General features: G+C 43.6%; 1 protein-coding gene across 2 annotated transcripts in view; it reads right to left on the bottom strand.

The window, feature by feature from the left end:
• Positions 1–8,541: 8,541 nt before the first annotated feature.
• LOC137416907 (formin-like protein 3) overlaps positions 8,542–19,743 on the bottom strand; it is a 48,605-nt gene continuing 37,403 nt past the window's right edge. Inside the window, exons 6-9 of one of the 2 annotated variants that reach the window (XM_078781375.1) lie at positions 19,240–19,341; positions 15,182–15,280; positions 13,454–13,580; positions 8,542–9,423 (exon numbers count right to left, since the gene is read on the bottom strand). In XM_078781375.1, coding sequence (XP_078637501.1) covers positions 15,249–15,280; positions 19,240–19,341 — 134 coding nt within the window. In that variant the 3' untranslated portion in view covers positions 8,542–9,423; positions 13,454–13,580; positions 15,182–15,248. The remainder of the gene's footprint in view (positions 9,424–13,453; positions 13,581–15,181; positions 15,281–19,239; positions 19,342–19,743) is intronic. The other variant, XM_078781376.1, reaches the window with a different exon arrangement.

A 19,743-nucleotide genomic window follows, 5' to 3' on the forward strand; every position in this document is an offset into this window, starting at 1 on the left:
TCTCAATTAATCGATGCCAACAGTTTTTGTGTGAACATTTTATTTTATTTTATTTTTTATTTTTTTATTTTTTTTGTATACTGAATCGAGGCTCGTAAAAGAGCTAACATTTATTTCACAAACAAATCAACCAGACAAACAAAATATACAAAAAGAGGGAGCGGAAGACAAGATGGGGAGAGAAGGGGAAGCACACAACCACAACATTTGAGAGCAGGGAGAAGTGTGGGAGGAAGAGGACTTGGGGGCAGGAGGCATGGGAAAGGGGGAGGGGGGAATGGGACAAGTATAAAACACAAGGGGACCGAAATTAGCGGGGGTAGAAAAGATGAAGGTTTTGGATGGGGGAGGATAAGAGATGGTGGTGAACAGCTGTTTTAAAGACCTGGAGGGTGGAGTGGGATTGAAGAGAGTGAGGGAGTTTGTTCCAGAGGCAGGAGAAAAGAGGAATGAAGGAGTGAAGGTGAGCAGAAAGTCTTGATTTTGGCAGTTTAACCATAAGAGGGTTGCAGGCAGATCTTGTGCGACCTGTAGGAATATTTGGGGGACAGAGCCCAGAGAGGGCTGGGGGGGCAAGGCCAGAGAGGAGTCGGTAGAAGACGGAAAGACCACCAACCTGCCTGCGGTGAGTGAGTGAGAGGCCCTTGGAGTTAGCTTCATCGCGGAAGATTCCAATGATTCTGAATGCTTTGGTTTCAACAGCGTGAAGACGGGCTAGGTGTGAGGCAGGAGCACCAGACCAAAGGGGAGAGCAGTAGTATGAGTAGAGATAAACAATGAGTAGCGACATTTTAAAACTTGCCCCTTATTTCATCACCAAAATGTACACACAGTCACGTGAAAAAGTAAGTACACCCCATGTAAAGTTTTGACTTTTTCAACATATTTAAACATACAGCTATTTGATCTTCATTTCAACGATATTGATAGATAAAGGTGATATAATATAACAAATATCATGAAACATTTACATTTTGTAGTCCATTGTATAATTTAAATAAACATAAATGCAAATTTCGCATGTGGAAAAAGTAAGTACACCCCCACATTTATCACAACTTCAAATACCTAAAATTAGAATCAGGTGCACCAGCTCAGGTGCAAATGATTAGAACATCGTTGGAGAGGATCTTGGAGGAACCTGTCTTATTTAAACCTGACATTTAGTTTGGTTTGCTCTTTGTTGTTGAAGTGTGCGGCGTCTCCATGCCTCGATCAAAAGAGCTCTCTGAGGCCTTCAAAAAAAAAAAAAAAAAAAAAAAAAACACCTTTAGAGGCCATTTTTCCCCGCAGAGCGGGGGTTGGCCTTTTTCGGTTGTTGTTGGTTGTTGGTTTCCTTTTCAACATGGTTGTTGTTGTTTTTTGGTCCCCTTTTTGAAGCAATGTTTTACGGCCGGATGCCCTTCCTGCCGCCAACCCTTTTTGTCGCCTTTTACGACAAGCAGGGAATTACCAGTGAACTGGTACTCAATTAGCCGACCTCGGAAGGATGACAGGCTGAGTCAACCCCTATGGCATTAATTCAGCGATCGACCGGGATTCGAACCCAGGATCCTTGGTTATCCTAAGCTGGCACCCTAGCCGCTAAGCCAACACCAGGCTGAACAACACCTCTCTGAGGCCTTCAGAAAGAAGATTATAGATGCCTATGAGTATGGGAAGGGATTTAAAAAGATCTCCAAACAATTTGAAATCAATCATTCGACTGTCCGGAAGATCATCAACAAGTGGAGAAGATTCCAAACAACTGCCAACTTGTTCAGGCCAGGCCGCCCCAGCAAGTTCAGCCCGAGGGCAGACCGCAATATGCTGAAAGAAGTCTCTAAGAACCCCAGAATGTCATCACGGGACCTACAGGTAGCTCTTGCCACTGTTGATGTCAAAGTGCACGAGTCTACCATTAGAAAGAGGCTGCACAAATTTGATTTACATGGGAGGTGTGCCAGGAGGAAACCTTTGCTGTCCAGAAAGAACATCAGGGCAAGACTAAAGTTTGTCAATGAACACCTCGGCAAAGACCAGCCCTTCTGGAACAATGTGCTCTGGACAGATGAGTCAAAGGTAGAGCTATTTGGCCGCAGTACCAGAAGACATGTTTGGCGAAAACCAGACAGCATTTGAAAACAAGAACCTGATACCAACTGTAAGGCATGGTGGTGGAAATATTATGGTTTGGGGCAGCTTTGCTGCATCAGGGCCTGGGCAGCTCACCATCATAGAATCCACTATGAATTCTTCATTGTACCAGAGGGTGCTTGAGGATAATGTGAGGCCATCTGTCAGAAAGTTGAAGCTGAACCGATGGTGGACCTTGCAACATGACAACGACCCTAAACATACCAGTAAATCTACCAAGGAATGGCTGAAAAGAAAGAAATGGAGGGTTCTGGAATGGCCAAGTCAAAGCCCAGATCTAAATCCCATCGAGATGTTGTGGGTGGATTTGAAACGAGCTGTGCATGCAAGAAACCCCTCAAACATCGCACAGCTGAAAGAATTCTGCATGGAGTGGGCAAAAATTTCTCCCAGTCGATGTCAGAGACTGGTAGACAGTTATAAGAAACGCCAACTTGAGGTTGTTTCTGCCAAAGGGGGCAATACCACCGATTAGAGCCAGGGGTGTACTTACTTTTTCCACATGCGAAATTTGCATTTATGTTTATTTAAATTATACCATGGATTACAAAATTTTAATGTTTCATGATATTTGTTATATTATATCACCTTTATCTATCAATATTGTTGAAATGAAGATCAAATAGCTGTATGTTGAAATATGTTGAAGAAGTCAAAACTTTACATGGGGTGTACTTACTTTTTCACCTGACTGTATAATAGTGTGTGTGTATGTATGTATGTATGTATGTATGTATGTATGTATATATGTATATATATATATATGACAATAAACGATCATCAGCCTGGCAGAGGTATGCGCTCTTCCAGTCCCGTTCTAGTTTCATTAGGTTCTGCATCATCCATTTCAATGGAATAACCTTCAAACAATTGCAAAGAAACATTAGCTCAGATCTACTCCAAAGAAGTGAGCGTGTAATCAGAAAACACAAGAATTTGACAGCCTGGAGCAAGCACTGGGGTTTTGCTTTATTCAGCATAAAATTGGAAGCAAAAAGGCTCGTCGCAAAGTTGAAACCATAATTATTGTACAAAAATATAATATGATCAGCAGCAAGTATTTAAGCTTCTTTGGTAATCACGCTGTTCATAACAAGTGCAAATTTAACGTTTTTATCAAGTAAAGTTTTACTTTTTTTTTTCCTTTACAATGCTGAGTAAATGCATCAGTATTGGTTTGTATAAAATTATGAATGAAAAAGGTAAAGATGGCAAATGACAATATATTTACAATAGAAATGAAAACACGCGTTTTATAATGGAAATATGCACAGGTCGATTATTTTTTTCGGTTTTTTTTTTTTTCAATGATTTTAAGAATTTGTCCTTATCGAACGAAACGTTTCAAACCAAAACAAACGAACAAACAAGTAAAAGCGGGAATGGAAAAAACATGACCAGGATAAAAATTCATCTACACGGGGGTCCAGGAGTCTCTGCTGCCAAGGAGCTGTGCATTTTTGTGCGCCACACATGAGTGAGTGCACTGTGGAACAGGAAGGGGTATTGAGAGCGCAATGGCTCATGGGAAATGTATAAACTGCTGTTACCACGACAACTACTTTGATTGACCCAAATATTCACACCTTGTTGGGTTGGAGAACCGGCAGACCAGGCCTGAGGTTCGAATGAAAAGGATTTTGGGAGGAATTTGCAATTTGCTCAGGGTGTTCTCATGAAAGACTTGCGAAAGTTCTCATGATGACTCGCCGAACTTGCGAAAGACACCGTGGGACATGGGACATAAGACATGCTAGCCGACCGGACACCTGCACTGCGCACTCCATGACGTAACCACCTGTCCCGTGAAGCACTGACCCACCAGTTTACAGCCGGGCCAAGAATCAAACTCAGAACCCGACAGCTCAGAGGCAAGTGCACTCACTACTTCTGCACCATCCTATCAGATGACAAATGTATTTAATAAATGGGAATATGTTTCAATTGGGTAACAAATACATGGGTTAGCAAGCAATATAGACAGGTCCAGATTTGAGAAAAATTGAATGTTGTAGGCATTTCATGTTAAAAGTGGGCAAACAAGTTTTTTAGGATAATTTGAGGGTGCTGAATTCAAAAAAATTGGTTGCCAGGCTGAATTTTGAGATTTTGACCCTCAAATCTGAAAAAAACAAAATGCCCGCCATTTTCATCTTTTTTGTCTTATAACTCGGCTTCTAAGCATTATTGAAGTTTTAAAATGGTGGCAATACCGATGTTTGTGATACCAAGGATTCCAAATATGTTGTCACCGAAGTTGTATCTTGTTTGGTTTATCTGCCATCTTGAATTCCAAGATGGCCACCATTATTCACCGAATGCATTAATCAGCCCATCTTACTATAATTCACCAAATGTCCATCCGTCTGTCTGTCTGTCTGTCTGTCCGTTTGAAGGTACCGTAAAAACTGCGGAACCGATCGCAAAGATATTTTGGGTGGATAATCCTGGGATCTCCAGGAGTAAAATAGGCTATTTAGTTTTCACAATTTCAGCTTTGGTCTCCAGCATTCTCAGGTTTGGACTCCCGCATAACATTCGCGTTCTCATAACGTTCATTGTGACGATGTTTTCATTGCGACGATGTTGTTTTCCCGGGTGCCGCACAAACGGCTGCACAGATCGCTGCACAGCTGCACCGATCGGACTCGGTGACCTCGGACAAAGACCTCTTATAAGGGCACGGGTTGAATCACCGCTTGAGAGAATTCAAACCCATTTCAACTGAAGGAAACACGTATCGGGAGTACATACGACATAGCGATTGTGAACACGATTATCGATCATGATTCACGATCACGATCATCACGATCATAGTATATCGATCACTGTGGGACATTTGGTGAATTATAGTAAGATACCGTTCAGATTTTGATGATTTACGTGTGATATGATTTAACGGATGTTTATATTGTTGCGGATCTCTGCGTCGGCCTTTCCCCTTACCAAGGGGGGATTAGTCCCCTTGTCTTTTACTAGCCGACGGGATCCGGGGCTATGACGTTCCTTTCGGACGGCGTTAAATAGGGTGGCAGGCCGAATTCCTATTACCTAAGTACCAACGCCGCCCAGGAAGCAAGGAAATAAACCTCGCCCGAATCACGGTTATAGGTGGAAACGTCGAGCGATAGCGAACCGTGACCCGGGCCATTATCAAGGACTAAACCCGATCTGAGCGGTTCCTAATCGTGCCACGCTTACCCAATGGAGGAAATCACTGATACGGTCGAATTAGGAAAGAAACAAGGAATAACAGATTTATTTACAATCTGTACAGGAAGGAGAAGAAGAACACACAGTGCAGCTTATACAGTCTTATACTTATCCCAGGACACGGGCCTGTTTCACACTCAGACACACTCACACGGGGATGTAGATGGTCAGGTTGATGGTCCAGGGATGATGGCGTCCAGGCAGTTCGCTCCGGTCCTCGACTCACACCGTGAAGAAGATTGTCAGGGCGGCAGAAGCTCCCCGTGGGTTGTTGGCGCGGATCGGACAATTACGGGGTTAAATGCGGGGCGAAAGGTAAGGCTGGCTGGGCGGTTACTTGCGACCACGGTCGCGTACGTAATAGATGAACCGGGCTTGGCGGTTATACTTGCGGTCATGGCCGCGTACGTAATAGAAGAACCGGCGCTATACGCGCTCCCAATACAGTTCAATGGCAAAGCGCCTCTCCCGCAGAAGTCCTCTGACAGAGCGCAAATCGGGCAAGTCCTCTTACAGTGCGCGTATCCTCTGCAAGTTCTCTTTCAACGAAGTTCTCCTGGCCAGTCCTTTTACCGCAAGCCCAAACATGAGAGTCCTCTCAAAGCCAACCTTCCCCAGCGAGTCCTCGACAGTCCTCCTTAAGGGCTTGGTGCCAAGACTTATATAGCCTTTTCAGCGAACCTTCCAGCACTTGCTAGATGTGCCCTTACCACGCCCTCTCAAGCCATGCCCACCGAGCCCTGATTGGCTGGTGGCTCTTACCGTCTCCCGCTGCCACTCCCCGACCTCAACGCCGGCCCCACCCTCTCTCAGGCCTACCTCGTGGCCACCCGACTAGTTGGAGCGAGCAAAAGGCAGCTAATGCTGCTGGCGGCCAAAGCGTAACAAACGAGGTGGATTTGGAGGGTGGAGGCAAAATGAACGGGGGCCTATCTTATTTCTTTTACACAACGCAGATGATACTAGGGAAATGGCCTTATCCTCACACATACTATGACATAACTAATGTTCTAAGGGGCCCACGTGTTGCTTGTGGACTAACTATGGGGACAAATCTTTAACCTTTAATGATGTTATATTTACACTTTCAAAACCGCAACAATATGAATCGTTGAAATTTTTTAAAAAAGCCTTCAATTTCTGATATTTTACCTTTTCATTTGGGCCTCCCAATTGAAGCCACGCCCGTAGGGCGGGTACCGTTACTCATAGGCATAAATAACACTTGTGTTTAAAACGATGACAACACCCATGTCTGTAATACCAAAGTTCCCCCCCCCCCAAAAAAAGCTTCCACATAAGTTGTAACCAGTTTGGTTTGCCTGCCATCTTGAATTCAAAGTTTTATGATAAATTAGTATGACGTGAAATCATTCTTCAAAGTACATACATTAATTAAGCACTTGCTGCCTGTTAAAGTAGATTCCAGCGATCCTGGCAGATGAAGGTGAATTTGGACGTGTCCATTTGGTGAAATTTGGGGTACCGTGGTATGATTTGGTTTGAACTTTAGCAATGCTTCAGAGAGATCATCGGTTGATTGCTATGTGTATTGCTTATTACATGCCCAGCATTGTGGAATAATTTCACTAGTTCTTTTGAACGAGGTGATTGGTGCAGAGTGCTGCCCAATCCAATATGTTTTGGAGTCAAGTGCCTGTCACCACTAACTGTATAGATCAAACAAATCCTGTGCGAGACTAAATATATGACAGCATCTTACGGACTCATCTGCACCATCACTGCTGTCCTCATCAGCATCTTGCTCCAGTAGACACTGGCCACCTATCATTAGGTTAAGAAACATGTACAAACTATCTGGTACACATTTAATAGCTTCCTCTTCACTGACATTAACTCCTTCGTAAGCTGGGTGTGAAAGGATGTCACTTCTAACCTTGAGGGCAACGTGGATCATGGACAGGAACTCATCTTCTTCTTGTGGTTGGTAGGTAGGAATGGTGAGTAACAGTATATCTGGAATCCTCAGTATCACAAACATGGGTATTGTCACAATTTTTAACCTCCTGTGATACATATAAGCCGAGCTTTCATGCAAAATATGGTAAAAATGGCGGCCATTTTGGTTTTTTGGGGAATTTGAGGGTCAAAACCACAAAATTCAGCCTGGAAAACAATTTTTTTGAATTCAGCACCCTCAAATTACCCTAAAAAACTTGTTTGCCGACTTTTAACACGAAATGCCTACAACACTTTTTTTGAAGCACAAATATTGAAATCTGGACCTGTCTAATATAGGCCACCATGTACTGCATGTACAAAGTTGTTGTCAGACCCTCATTGTTGTAATTTTTTTTCTTCACAAATACATATCAAGGCTAAAAATAGTCGTTCCAGTTAATTTCAACACGCATTGGAAAATTTGTTGTTCTACTGATAGTTGTTGGAAAAAGATGGATGTTGGAAAATTTCAGATGGTGACGCAAAGAATCACTCTATAATGTGGGGCTCAAAAAGGAAAACACTTAAACGAAACACACATGTGCCAATCACCCCACCATTCCGACAAAGCAACATGTTGACATCTCAACCCAACTCTCTCAAAGTCTGTGCACACATACCCTTTGAACACCGAGGGATGTCGACCAAAGTTGTGCTTCTCAATAATGATATAACCTGTACAAAAACCCCATGTTGTGCAGACCACTAATTGTGACCATGGCTTTGAGTAGCTACATGACACCCACACAGCCTGGACTTAGCTCCCAGTGACTTATCTGTTTTGACTTTCGAACTGTATCCCTTCCCTTCCCTCAATTCACTGGACGAATGGACCGAAGCTATCTTCTGAGTCTTACTCCACTTGCTGGGACTGTACTCAACCTCTCCTTGTCCTGTGGTACATCCATTTGTTGTTATCCCAGAGTTTTCCCTTTGACCCATTTTGTCTGTCAATCTATTGCCATATGTTTCTCTGCTCTTCCATACGCTTCTTTACATGGATAAAAACAGATGTGGCCGAAGGAGCAATCTTAAAACTTCTCTATTACCGCAATAGACCGTTTGAACAACAAATTGAGCAAGTGCATTGAAGTGAAGGACACTTTCATTCTGGTGTTCTGTCTGAAGGCAGGTTCAGTGCTGCCAGAGAAGCTTCATGGCAAGGATTAGATTGGATGGCCTGCTGTTGCTTTCCAATGGAAGTCAATGCAGGAATTTAGAATTTGGCTGGTGACCACTCACCTACTCTTTGCGGAGGAGACTGTGGGATGTTTAACATCAACCGACTAATGCTGGCAGTTCATATCCTGTGGGTCCCACCTGCTTAACATCCCTCTGATGGCCGGTGCAGACATTGATGCCTTGCCCTGCCGGCGAAACCAGGAAGGTCACCAGGAAGACAGTTTACAACTGGGCTGAGATTCAAACCCAGGCTAGCCAAATCTCAGAGACGAGTGTGCGTAACTCGAGACTATCATACCCGTCCCAGGGACACTAAGTTTATATTTATATTTTTTTATGGTGTGTCTGGACAACAGTGTGCATCTAGGTGTCCAAGACCTTTTTGAATGCCCATGGTAATTCCTCAACCAAAAACAGAATCCTAAACACTGGCATAAAACCCAATGGTTTAACATAAAGGACAGATGACTTATTAATTAGTGACAACTCAAAGATTTTGCATAAAAGGTGAACAATACAAGCACTAAACCTCTTTCAGAAAATAAAAACGAATCTCCGAACGAAGTTGTAGCAAATAGTGGTACAACATGAACCAGTGAAGAATCCAAATGAAAACCAGTTGGATGACCGTCAGTGGACAGACTCCACAAACAGCAGCCACGATCCCGAAGGAAGAGCCGGCAGACCAAGTGCAAACATTCACAGGCACTTTGAAAAATTGACCGCGATTAATTAGTTTGTAGCGTCGGACAACTTGGCTTCTCGAGGGCCGTTGCCATTTTTTCCAAGACCAAATACAACTGCTTGCATGATGCATTTGTGATACAAGAGGGATCTTTTAAACAGACACCTGTTGAGATTGCATGGTCAACGAGCTCAGGTCGTTGCTTTTCCTACAGTGTTGGCGAAGGAATGGCTTGTTCTTCAGATCTGTGGGCAGATTGGATGAAGGGAAAGAGGTTGTAATAAAGTAGTAATTCTAGGAAATGTGCAAATTTGACCTTGATAGAAATAACATCAGATCTTAATATAAAAGTGAATAAAAACATGGTGGCTGCTATGTAATCAAATCCACCACGCTTATATAAAGGTCACAATATGGGTCGGAAAATGGATGATCAAAAAGGAGGGCAAATGGTGTGAATCATACGTGCGCATAAAGCCTGGTATATGTAATATTGCATATATGTAATATGTATACATGGCCTCAAACACATGATTCGAATGTGCCATTCTTCAGAAGCAACTTCTGCTTGAATTCCTGAAATCCCGGCTTCCCACACAGCCACTTTTTTTGTTTTTCTTTTCTCCCGTTTGTGGAACCTCCTTGCTGAGGCTGTTCAATCCCTCTCCTCCCTTAAGCCATCTCGTGTCACACCCCATCCATACCCTCGGTGTCCATAGTGGACACAACTGTCTGCAGATGCTGCGCATGATGCCTGAATTGGTGTCACCACTGACTTTCATGGGCACGTTTATCCACGATGTAGGGCTGGCTGCCCAGGCTTACCTACAGGTGCGATTTGATATCTGAGTGTCATTCTCATAGCCTTCGCCTGAAGAGGCTTCCCCCACAAGGCAGTGGGGATCCGTTACCCTGGACAAGGGGCCCATACCAGGTATTGTCAGCCAGAGCCAACTGAGCCTGAGACCCGGATAGGGCAGGGACGTAACTCCAAGGTATCTGAAAAACGGCTACCCTGCTACACACTCTTCCATGAACCTAGATCTTGGGTACAAAAAGCAGCAGAAGGCCATCCTATATTCCTCCATTCGCAAAAGACGACACATTGGCTCTTACTTGAACAAGTGTTGTACACCGTTTTCAGGTAGTGGAAACTTAACAAGGACATCGGAAAACAGAAGCCTGTTGCATAAAATGGGGGAAATGTGAGACAGTGAGACGGCACTAAATTGCCAATGGAAAATAAATATTCATGCACTTTTAAAGGCCGTGGTCACAAAAAGTTGTCATATTTGTTTGTTGACCTGTTTCACATCGCTTATCATATTTGTGATGGAGTAATATTCCAAAGAGTCACATTTAAATGTGCAATAAGCCCTCCATATTTGGGAGGGTTACGCTCCTGGAAAACCTCACAAATGCAGAACTCTTGAATACGGATACCTTGGTTTAAAGGGAAAGGGGGATTAGGTTCCCGTGTCAGACTGAAAATAGGGAAGGGTGAGGGGGAGGGAAATGTTAAAGAACAATGATTAAAATAAACAAATTGCAATATACAGAACTGTGTGTTTTCATTGACGTTTGATGATGATGATGATGATGATGATTATAATAACGATAATGTGATGGTGATACTGGTGGTGTTGGAGGGTAAGTAAGAAGGATGATTGCTCGGGAGGATCGTCCAAGGAAAATTTGATGAACGAACACATTCACTTTTTCACTCAAACTAATCACTTTCTTCTGCCTCTTTCCAACAGACCCACCTACCCCACTCATCTTACACTAACAGAGAGAGAGAGAGGCCATGATTAAGGGCAATTAAAAAGCAAAAAAATAGCACAAGGTCACGATAGCGAAACAAGAGTTACAGCGACTGTTTGCGGTTCAGGAATTGCTGAGAGAAGGAAGGACAGGGAGGGTGTCCGGGGTGGAGTTCCCACGCTGCGCAGACATACCAAATACAGTACTGGACAGTATCAACATGTGCGAGCCTCAGTGGGTGAGAGGTGATGTGGGGGTAATGTGCCTCAGCGGGTTTTTTGTCATTAATGTTAGCTCTTACACGAGCCTCCATCTTGTATACAAAAAAAAAAAAAAAGTGATAGGGGCCCGCAAACTCACGAATGCTGGAAGTCGATGGGTCACAAATTAGGTATACATTTACCAATTTGCGAATACTTGGAACTCATGAATATGAAGGGTTTACTGTATATTCACAAAAAATCTTGCACAGAATTAACATGTTGGTTTTTCTGAACTTTTCTGCACGTATGTCGAGTGCCATTCTCTTGTATCTTCTTCTTTTTTCATATCCATCATGTGATTGTGAGTAGTATCATTGGCTTGGAAGGAGGAAACGGGGAAAGGAGCTTAAGCTGATGTTTAAGCCCTGGAGTGTTTAAGCTGATGTAAGTTCCCCCTGGAGGTTAGAGCAGGGTGTTGCAATTTGTTCAGCGTGATTTTCATAACTCGCATATTCTTCATGAATGACACTGTGGGATCTTTAACGCCTATCATAACAAATGCTAGAACATGGGACACTCAGTTTAACATCAATCTGAAGGACAAAGCAAACAATAATGCCTTGCCCCGCACGCGAAACACCAGGGTGACAGTTTATAGTTGAGTAGGGATTCAAACCCAGGGTACAAAGCTCAGGGGCGAGTGTGCATCTCTCTAAGCTATCATGCCAGCCTCATAGCATAATGCGTGGAATAGAGCTCGTAATCCTCGGAAAGTGAGAAAGCGCTATCAACATTTGCTGGAGACCGTTTTTTGGAGAAGACAAATGCAATAAACTATAACTGCACTCAGTAGAGTGCATACCTCCACCAGGCTGAACAGTTTATGTTTTGTATCCCACTGATAGGCCGGATCTGGATTCGGACCTCAAGCAAAATCGAATCTGCTTGTTCTTGTCACCTAACCAACTCGTCCACCAAGTTTAGTCATAACTCGTCCATAACCTTTTAAAATATGTTATATGTCGCTTTTCGCCCGATCTTTCAGAATCATTGGAATCTCCCGCGATGAAGCTAACTCCAAGGGCCTCTCACTCACTCACCGCAGGCAGGTTGGTGGTCTTTCCGTCTTCTACCGACTCCTCTCTGGCCTTGCCCCCCCAGCTTTCTCTGGGCTCTGTCCTGCAAATATTCCTACAGGTCGCACAAGATCTGCCTGAAACCCTCTTATGGTTAAACTGCCAAAATCAAGACTCTCTGCTCACCTTCACTCCTTCATTCCTCTTTTGTCCCGCCTCTGGAACAAACTCCCTCACTCTCTTCAATCCCACTCCACCCTCCAGGTCTTTAAAACAGCTGTTTACCACCATCTCTTATCTTCCCCCATCCAAAACCTTGATCTTTTCTACCCCTGCTAATTTCACCCCAATTCCACTTTTTTGAAATACCAACTTCTGTCCTGGAAGTCCTTGGTGTCCTTGTGTTTTATACTTCTCCCTCCCCCCCCCTCCCCCCCTTCCCACGCCTCCTCCCCCCAAGCCCTCTCCCTTCCACGCATCTCCCTGCTCTCAAATGTTGTGTTTGTGTGCTTCCCCTTCTCTCCCCATCTTGTCTTCCGCTCCCTCTTTTTATATATTTTGTTTGTCTGGTTGATTTGTTTATGAAGTAAATGTTAGCTCTTTCACGAGCCTCGATTCAGTATACAAAAAAAAAAAAAAAAAAAAAAAAAATGGTGAAAAATCACTTAAAAGTTGAATAAAATCCTCCTATCCGAATCGATATTCGGATCTTCACCAAACTGGAATAGATTCATCCTTGTAACGCACCCAACCGGTCCACCAAGTTTCGTCCAAATTCGTCCACAACATTTTGAGATATCGTGCTATATATTGTTTTTGGCCCTATCTCCAAATGGTGAAGAATCACTTAAAATATACCGAATGCTTTACATAAACAGAAACATTAGGAACTCGCTGTGTTGTCCTTTAACGTGGCTCCATAAAGGAATGTCATCCGAACCAGAAACCTAAATCAGTCATTTTCGTCCTGCTGTAGAATGATGAAGGCCTCCATAAACTCGTGGTGAGAGGTATGCGATGTACTCACCACACTTGACAAGTGTGAAATGGTGAGAGTGAGCAACTTTGGGAATCGAACCCACACCAACCAGTGGAGAAGGAAACTGGTTTCTAACCACACGGCCAAATTACCCAACTCGGGGAGGTCAAAACGGTTAAAAAGTCGAGGCAACAAGACAGTCGTGGTATGGCCTTGGCCATAAGCGTCGGCGTAAGCAACATGGGATGCGTACCAGAAATTATTGTGTCAATGGCGCCATCCTTGTCTTTGTACACAACACGATCATTGCCTCCATTTTGCCTCATCTTGAGCTCAGCTATCACGTTCGCTTGCTTCTTCAAGTTGTTTTTTGTAGATTCCTGCAAACAATAGGCAAGGTTCAACTTTCTTTTTTTTAAACAGGGTCCCTCATGCAAGGCCAACAGCACAGAGTGAAACACGACACTAAAACCATTCACAAACATACTTGATAAAAGTTATCTGGAACTATATGAGGAACTTGAAAATGTATACAAGGAAACCAAAACAAAGCAGGAGACAGTTTTGGCCTTCATTCTGGATATCTACACCCCATGCACTTAAACAAAATGAAGTTTGAAAAATCACCACCAATTCTTTTTCCCGAGCTACTTCAAATCCTGATATGAAAATTAAAAAATGCACCATCAAGCAGCAAATGCTTTATTACCTCCTCCACCAAAGATGGAGGTAGATTACGTTTTCACCCGTCAGTCTGAGAACAATATCTCAAAACGTTATGGACAGATTCCGCTGAAATTTTGTGGACAGGTTGGGTGTGTGACAAGGACGAAATTATTAGATTTTGGTGAACATCCCAGATATGGATCCAAGTATTTTTTTAGGAGATTCTTCACAATTGAGTGATTAGGCCAAAAACTATATATATATATAACAGGATATCTCAAAAAGGTACGGACGGATTGGGAAAAAAACTTGGCGGACAGGTCGGGTGTGTGTCAAGGACGAATTGATTCGATTTTAGGAAGATCCAGATATGACGATTTTTTTTTTCCAAATGATTCTTCACCAATGAGAAATGGAGCCAAAAACGACATATAATATGATATTTCAAGAAGATGTGGACGGATTATGACAAAACGTGGTGGAAGGGTTGAGTAGGTGACAATACCCAGCAGATTAGATACTGGTTAAGGTCCGGATGCAGATCTGTCCCATCAGTGGGATAAAAACGCAAACTGTTTAGCCTGGCGGAGGCGTGCGCTCTACCGAGTGCCGTTCTAGTTTACTAAACATTTTCACGATCACCCCCAATTTAATTTCTTCCTTCTTTTAGGTCACAGACCTACGAATCAACTTTTGTGTGCATTTAGATTACAAACATACTGCTTGTGCAGGTTGCCCTTTGCATGCCCTACTATAATTATATGGACATGAACGACCTTGTCGATTAGTTTATAGGCCAGAAGCTTCTGTTCAGAGCAACCACATTTAAATAAAGGTAGCAAGTGATGCAACGTTGTGCCAATAAACCTCCACAAAGACCTGACCACTTGCAGCCCATATTTCAGGCAGGAATGCAGAACAAGAGAAAATTCAAAATGGCAATGGTGAAGGGTCAGGGGGGGGGGGGGGGAGGGCGTTGAGAGGGAAGGCTTACACGGCCTGGTCTATATAATTTAGATCCAGTGCCGTTCAGTTTCAGATTCTAAATTGATATAAAATAAAATCCATGACAAATCACTGATCAAATCAGAGTTAAGTACAAAAAGAATACGATAACAAATAAATGTCTCAATACTTCTGTGAGATTACTCGAGGGTTATAAGAATTGGTACCAATAATACCTCCTGTTTGGAAGCCCCTTTGTAGATTCCCCTTGGTCACGCCATAGTGACATTTTCCAATCTGCACATTGCGTCTAAAAATATTTTAATGTTTACATGAGCTCTACGTTGATGTAAACAAGAATAATCCTCACCTCTTTGCCCTTTCCCTTTCCCACCTCCATGTTCTCCTCCTTTTTCTGTTCAAGCTTCGCTTCTTGCTCAAGTAGGCATTTGTTGTCCTTCTCTGCTTTCTGTGTGCAAACAAAAGAGGTAAATGTTGGATCTTTTATCATGAGACTCAAAAGTGTCCACCACTGCATGAAATCCAAGGCCAAGAGATCCGAGCCCTTTGTGACAAAACAACACGTGGCTTGAAACAGAAAAAACCTCGCCATCATTAAACTCTTCTCTAATTCGAAGCTCGAGATGCCAGTTAAAGAAACGTTACCTTATGAGAAAAGCCGTTTACATTTTCATGGAGACATTCCCCACCCACAACCACAATCAATAAACTAGAGAGGTTCCAGGGAACCTGAACTCAACCGGTGTATATCAATATGGTTAGAATATGCATAATAGAACCACAAACTATATAGTTTATATGTGCTAACTATATGACAAAAATTTATTTTTCAATATGGCCGCCCTGCCGCGCCCATTTTTGGGCGTGAAACGCCCAAATGCATTCCCAAACTAGTTTATGTCTTAAAGATGCTGCAAAACAAGTTTCATTAAATTTAATCAATATTTGTGACTTTTAGAGCGTAGACGTCGAATTGTTTACAGACGACAGACAGACAGACAGACGACGGACACTGGGTGTGAACAAAAATTCAGCTGGACGTAGTCCAGTTGAGTTAAAAATGGTAACCGTACATGCCAGCTAATATCCCGTGGATAGCCGGCTCAAGGTTTAATTTGGACAACGTGTCACCTGAGCAGTAGTGCAAAGCACCTCGGTTCTTGCACATGTCTACACATGCTTCAAGGTTAGCCAAATAAAGGGATTACCCGAAATAATTAATTTCCCTCCAGGGGTTCCCATCCACTTTATCGGTCAATGCAAGAAATATGGTGAAAACCAGACAGGCTTAATAAATACATAATTTAATTTGAACACGCGTGCAAGACAATAGTAACGGAATCCCAAACAAACAAGATAATTATGAAGCAATGAAACTAATACACAATCACTCACTCACACACCTGGGCGACAAAATAAAGGATGGCCAATTAGTCCCCAGCATGAACACAGCAAGTCCTCTTTCGTGCTGGAGGTGGCACAGTTCACAAACGAAAGAATTGACTCAAAGACCCCTCCTTTGGAGACGCACCCACCTAACTACCCCACGCCTTCAAGGCGTTGCCACCAGTGCCCGGTGGATGCCGGCGAACGGCGCGTTGCGCTCACACACAGAGACCGTCTCGGCCAATTAGAGGTGCTGCTTGGATTAATCCTCTCCAAGAAGTTCTGTCACTCAAGCTTTTGGGTCTCACTATCTGCCATGATCTTTCCTGGGAAAACCACATTTCCAAGCTGGCCTCCAAAGCCAGTCGCCGACTGGGCATCCTCCGTCGTGTGAAGTCCTTCCTTAGCACACCTGAGTTCCTCACCACATACAAGGCTTTCATCCGCAGCTCAATGGAGTACTGCTTTCCGCTCTGGGCTGGTGCTCCTGCCTCACACCTAGCTCGTCTTCACGCTGTTGAAACCAAAGCGTTCAGAATCATTGGAATCTCCCGCGATGACGCTATCTCCGAGGGCCTTTCACTTGATCACCGCAGGCAGGTTGGTGGTCTTTCCGTCTTCTACCGACTCCTCTCCGGCCTTGCTCCCCCAGCTCTCTCTGGGCTCTGTCCCCCAAATATTCCTGCAGGTCGCACAAGATCTGCCTGCAACCCTCTTATGGTTAAACTGCCAAAATCAAGACTCTCTGCTCACCTTCACTCCTTCATTCCTCTTTTCTCCCGCCTCTGGAACAAACTCCCTCACTCTCTTCAATCCCACTCCTCCCTCCAGGTCTTTAAAACGGCTGTTCACCACCATCTCTTATCTTCCCCAATCCAAAACCTTGATCTTTTCTACCCCCGCTAATTTCACCCCAAATCCACTTTTTTGAGGTGACTTTTGACTTCTTTCCTGGAAGTCCTTGGTGTCCTTGCGTTTTATACCTATCCTGCCTCCCCCCAGGCCCTCTCCCTCCCACACATCTCCCGATGTCCCTGCTCTCAAATGTTGTGTTTGTGTGCTTCCTCCCCTTCTCTCCCTATCTTGTCGACCGCTCCCCTTTTTATATACTTTGTTTGCTTGTTTGTTTGATTTGTTTGTTTGATAAATGTTAGCTCTTTCACGAGCCTCGACTCTGTATACAAAAAAAAAAAAAATCAGCGCTATGGCCACAAAGCAGCATGGGCCAATTGTGCATTGCCTCAGTTCTTCCAACCAGATGTAGCCATCGTGATAGCAGGTGGGCCACTAGCATGCCACCTTACTTGCCACTACATAGGATTGGCCATGCTGGAGAGTCTGTCTCCACTCACTGAAAGTCAGAGGGCCGGAGCTTCTTCCTCTCCCTCCCCAGTGGTGTGCAGGAGGGAGGACGTATCGTGGTGCATGCCGGGAGGTGCAAACCAGTCGCATCGATGTCATTGACGCCCGGAGTGCCTCCTTTTCATCGGTCCCCCCTGCCCGGTCAGCTTCGGATGACACGAGACGAGACACACTTTCTCTAACTAGACTAAAATGCTTCCCCCCCCCCCCCCCACTCCCCGCACCCTGCACCCCACCCCTCGTTCACTCTAATTTCTCCATTCCGTTATTTTTTTTTAAATCAATCTCAGTTTTAAACGCCTCCTCCCTATTTTTGCCTTTATAATAATATGTACATCGATATTTTTTCCCTTAAATTTGAAAATAAAACTGTGCCAGATATTAATAACTAAAAGATTCAAGACAGTGATTGCTTCACAGAAAAAAAACAATCAAAATAAAGACCAATTAATGAACTATAGTCCCAAGAAGGAAGCTGGACCCTGGACAAAAAAAACACACACACACACACACACACACACACACACACACACACACACACACACACACACACACACACACACACACACACACACACACACACACACACACACACACACACACACACTATTTATACATTTGCTATTTTATTTGAAGTTATAACCTCAACCTATAAGTAGTTGACCGATTTCTCAACTGCCTTGATCATCAGCTGGGTACCATTGGTACCATGAGTACCATTGGGTAGTGGGTACCATTGGAAAGAAAAATAACTGGAGAAAAAGTCAAGGGCGCACCATCGCAAAACCCCATGCTTCCCATCTAAAGCAAAGCTGAAAGATGGCATGAAGTTCCACCAGGAATGACCCAATATCAAATTTCGAGTTAAATAGTTTTTTCCTCTTGTTTTGACCCTTGTGATCCGAGGTCCCCACTCCCTGGGGCATGAACCGGGGGTCAAACACAAAAAAAATCGTTACATATTTCATGCGGCGCCAAATGTTTACTGCATGTACAAAATTTATTTAAACTAGAGGTTCCAGGGAACCTGAACTCAACTGGTCTATATCAATATGGTTAGAATATGCATAATAGAACCACAAACTATATAGTTTATATGTGCAAAAAATATGACAAAAATTGATTTTCAATATGGCCGCCCTGCCGCGCCCATTTTTGGGCGTGCAACGCCCAAATGCAATCCCAAACTAGTTTATGTCTTAAAGATGCTGCATAACAAGTTTCATCAAATTTAATCAATATTTGTGACTTTTAGAGCGTAGACGTCGAATTGTTTACAGACGACAGACAGACAGACGGACGACGGACACTGGGTGTCGACAAAAACTCAGCTGGACATAGTCCAGTTGAGTTAAAAATGTTTGAAATGTGCTCAAAATTGCATTTTTTGGTATTTGACCTTTTGACCTCACCCAAGTGGCGGGGAAAAATGATAGTTGCACTTGCACTGCTCTTGCACCTTCTTTCCATGTTGTGATCATAACTATCAAATTAGGTGAATTTCAGTCCAACCGTTTCGGAGGAGATAGCGTGACGGACGGACGGACGGACGGACAGGCAGGCAAGACAGACGCAGCCGATTACAATGTCCCCCCCCATTTTTTTCAAAAATGAGGGGATAAAAATTATGGTGAAGTGTAAATGAAGGTGCACCTTTACCTTGTAAGCTGCAAAAAAGCGCACAAACAATGGGAAGAATGCAGATGGCGGAAGTGTTTTTGGTGTTTCTCCAAAGAACTCGACCGTCGTCTGATAAACCTCCTAGCAGGGAAAAGCCAAATGGTCGTCACAATGAAATGCACAGCAGATTGACAGCAACACGACTTACCACCAAATAATACACAAAGCATAAGCACTCGAGGCTCCGAGAAGATGTTTCACTCATCTTCACTTCCTTTTTCCTTCTCTGCATTATTACATCCCGACAGTTATTGCATGTAAACCTTTAACAAACAGCTGCACAAACTCACCAAGGCCACATCACCTACCCAGCTCTGGTCAATCGTTAATCTCTACAGAACATGGACAAGCTTCAATCTCTCTCTTCCCCAAAGCGGCTAATGGCAGAATCTCAACATTCACATAAAAACGATTAACTATTCGGTAGCAATTTCGGCTTCAATGGGTTTCCCAGTAATTTCTGTGGAGACACCCTGTTTTTAT

Source organism: Myxine glutinosa, chromosome 7, assembly GCF_964187855.1.
Source record: "Myxine glutinosa chromosome 7, kmMyxGlut1.1, whole genome shotgun sequence".
In the NCBI taxonomy this organism is placed as follows: domain Eukaryota; kingdom Metazoa; phylum Chordata; class Myxini; order Myxiniformes; family Myxinidae; genus Myxine; species Myxine glutinosa.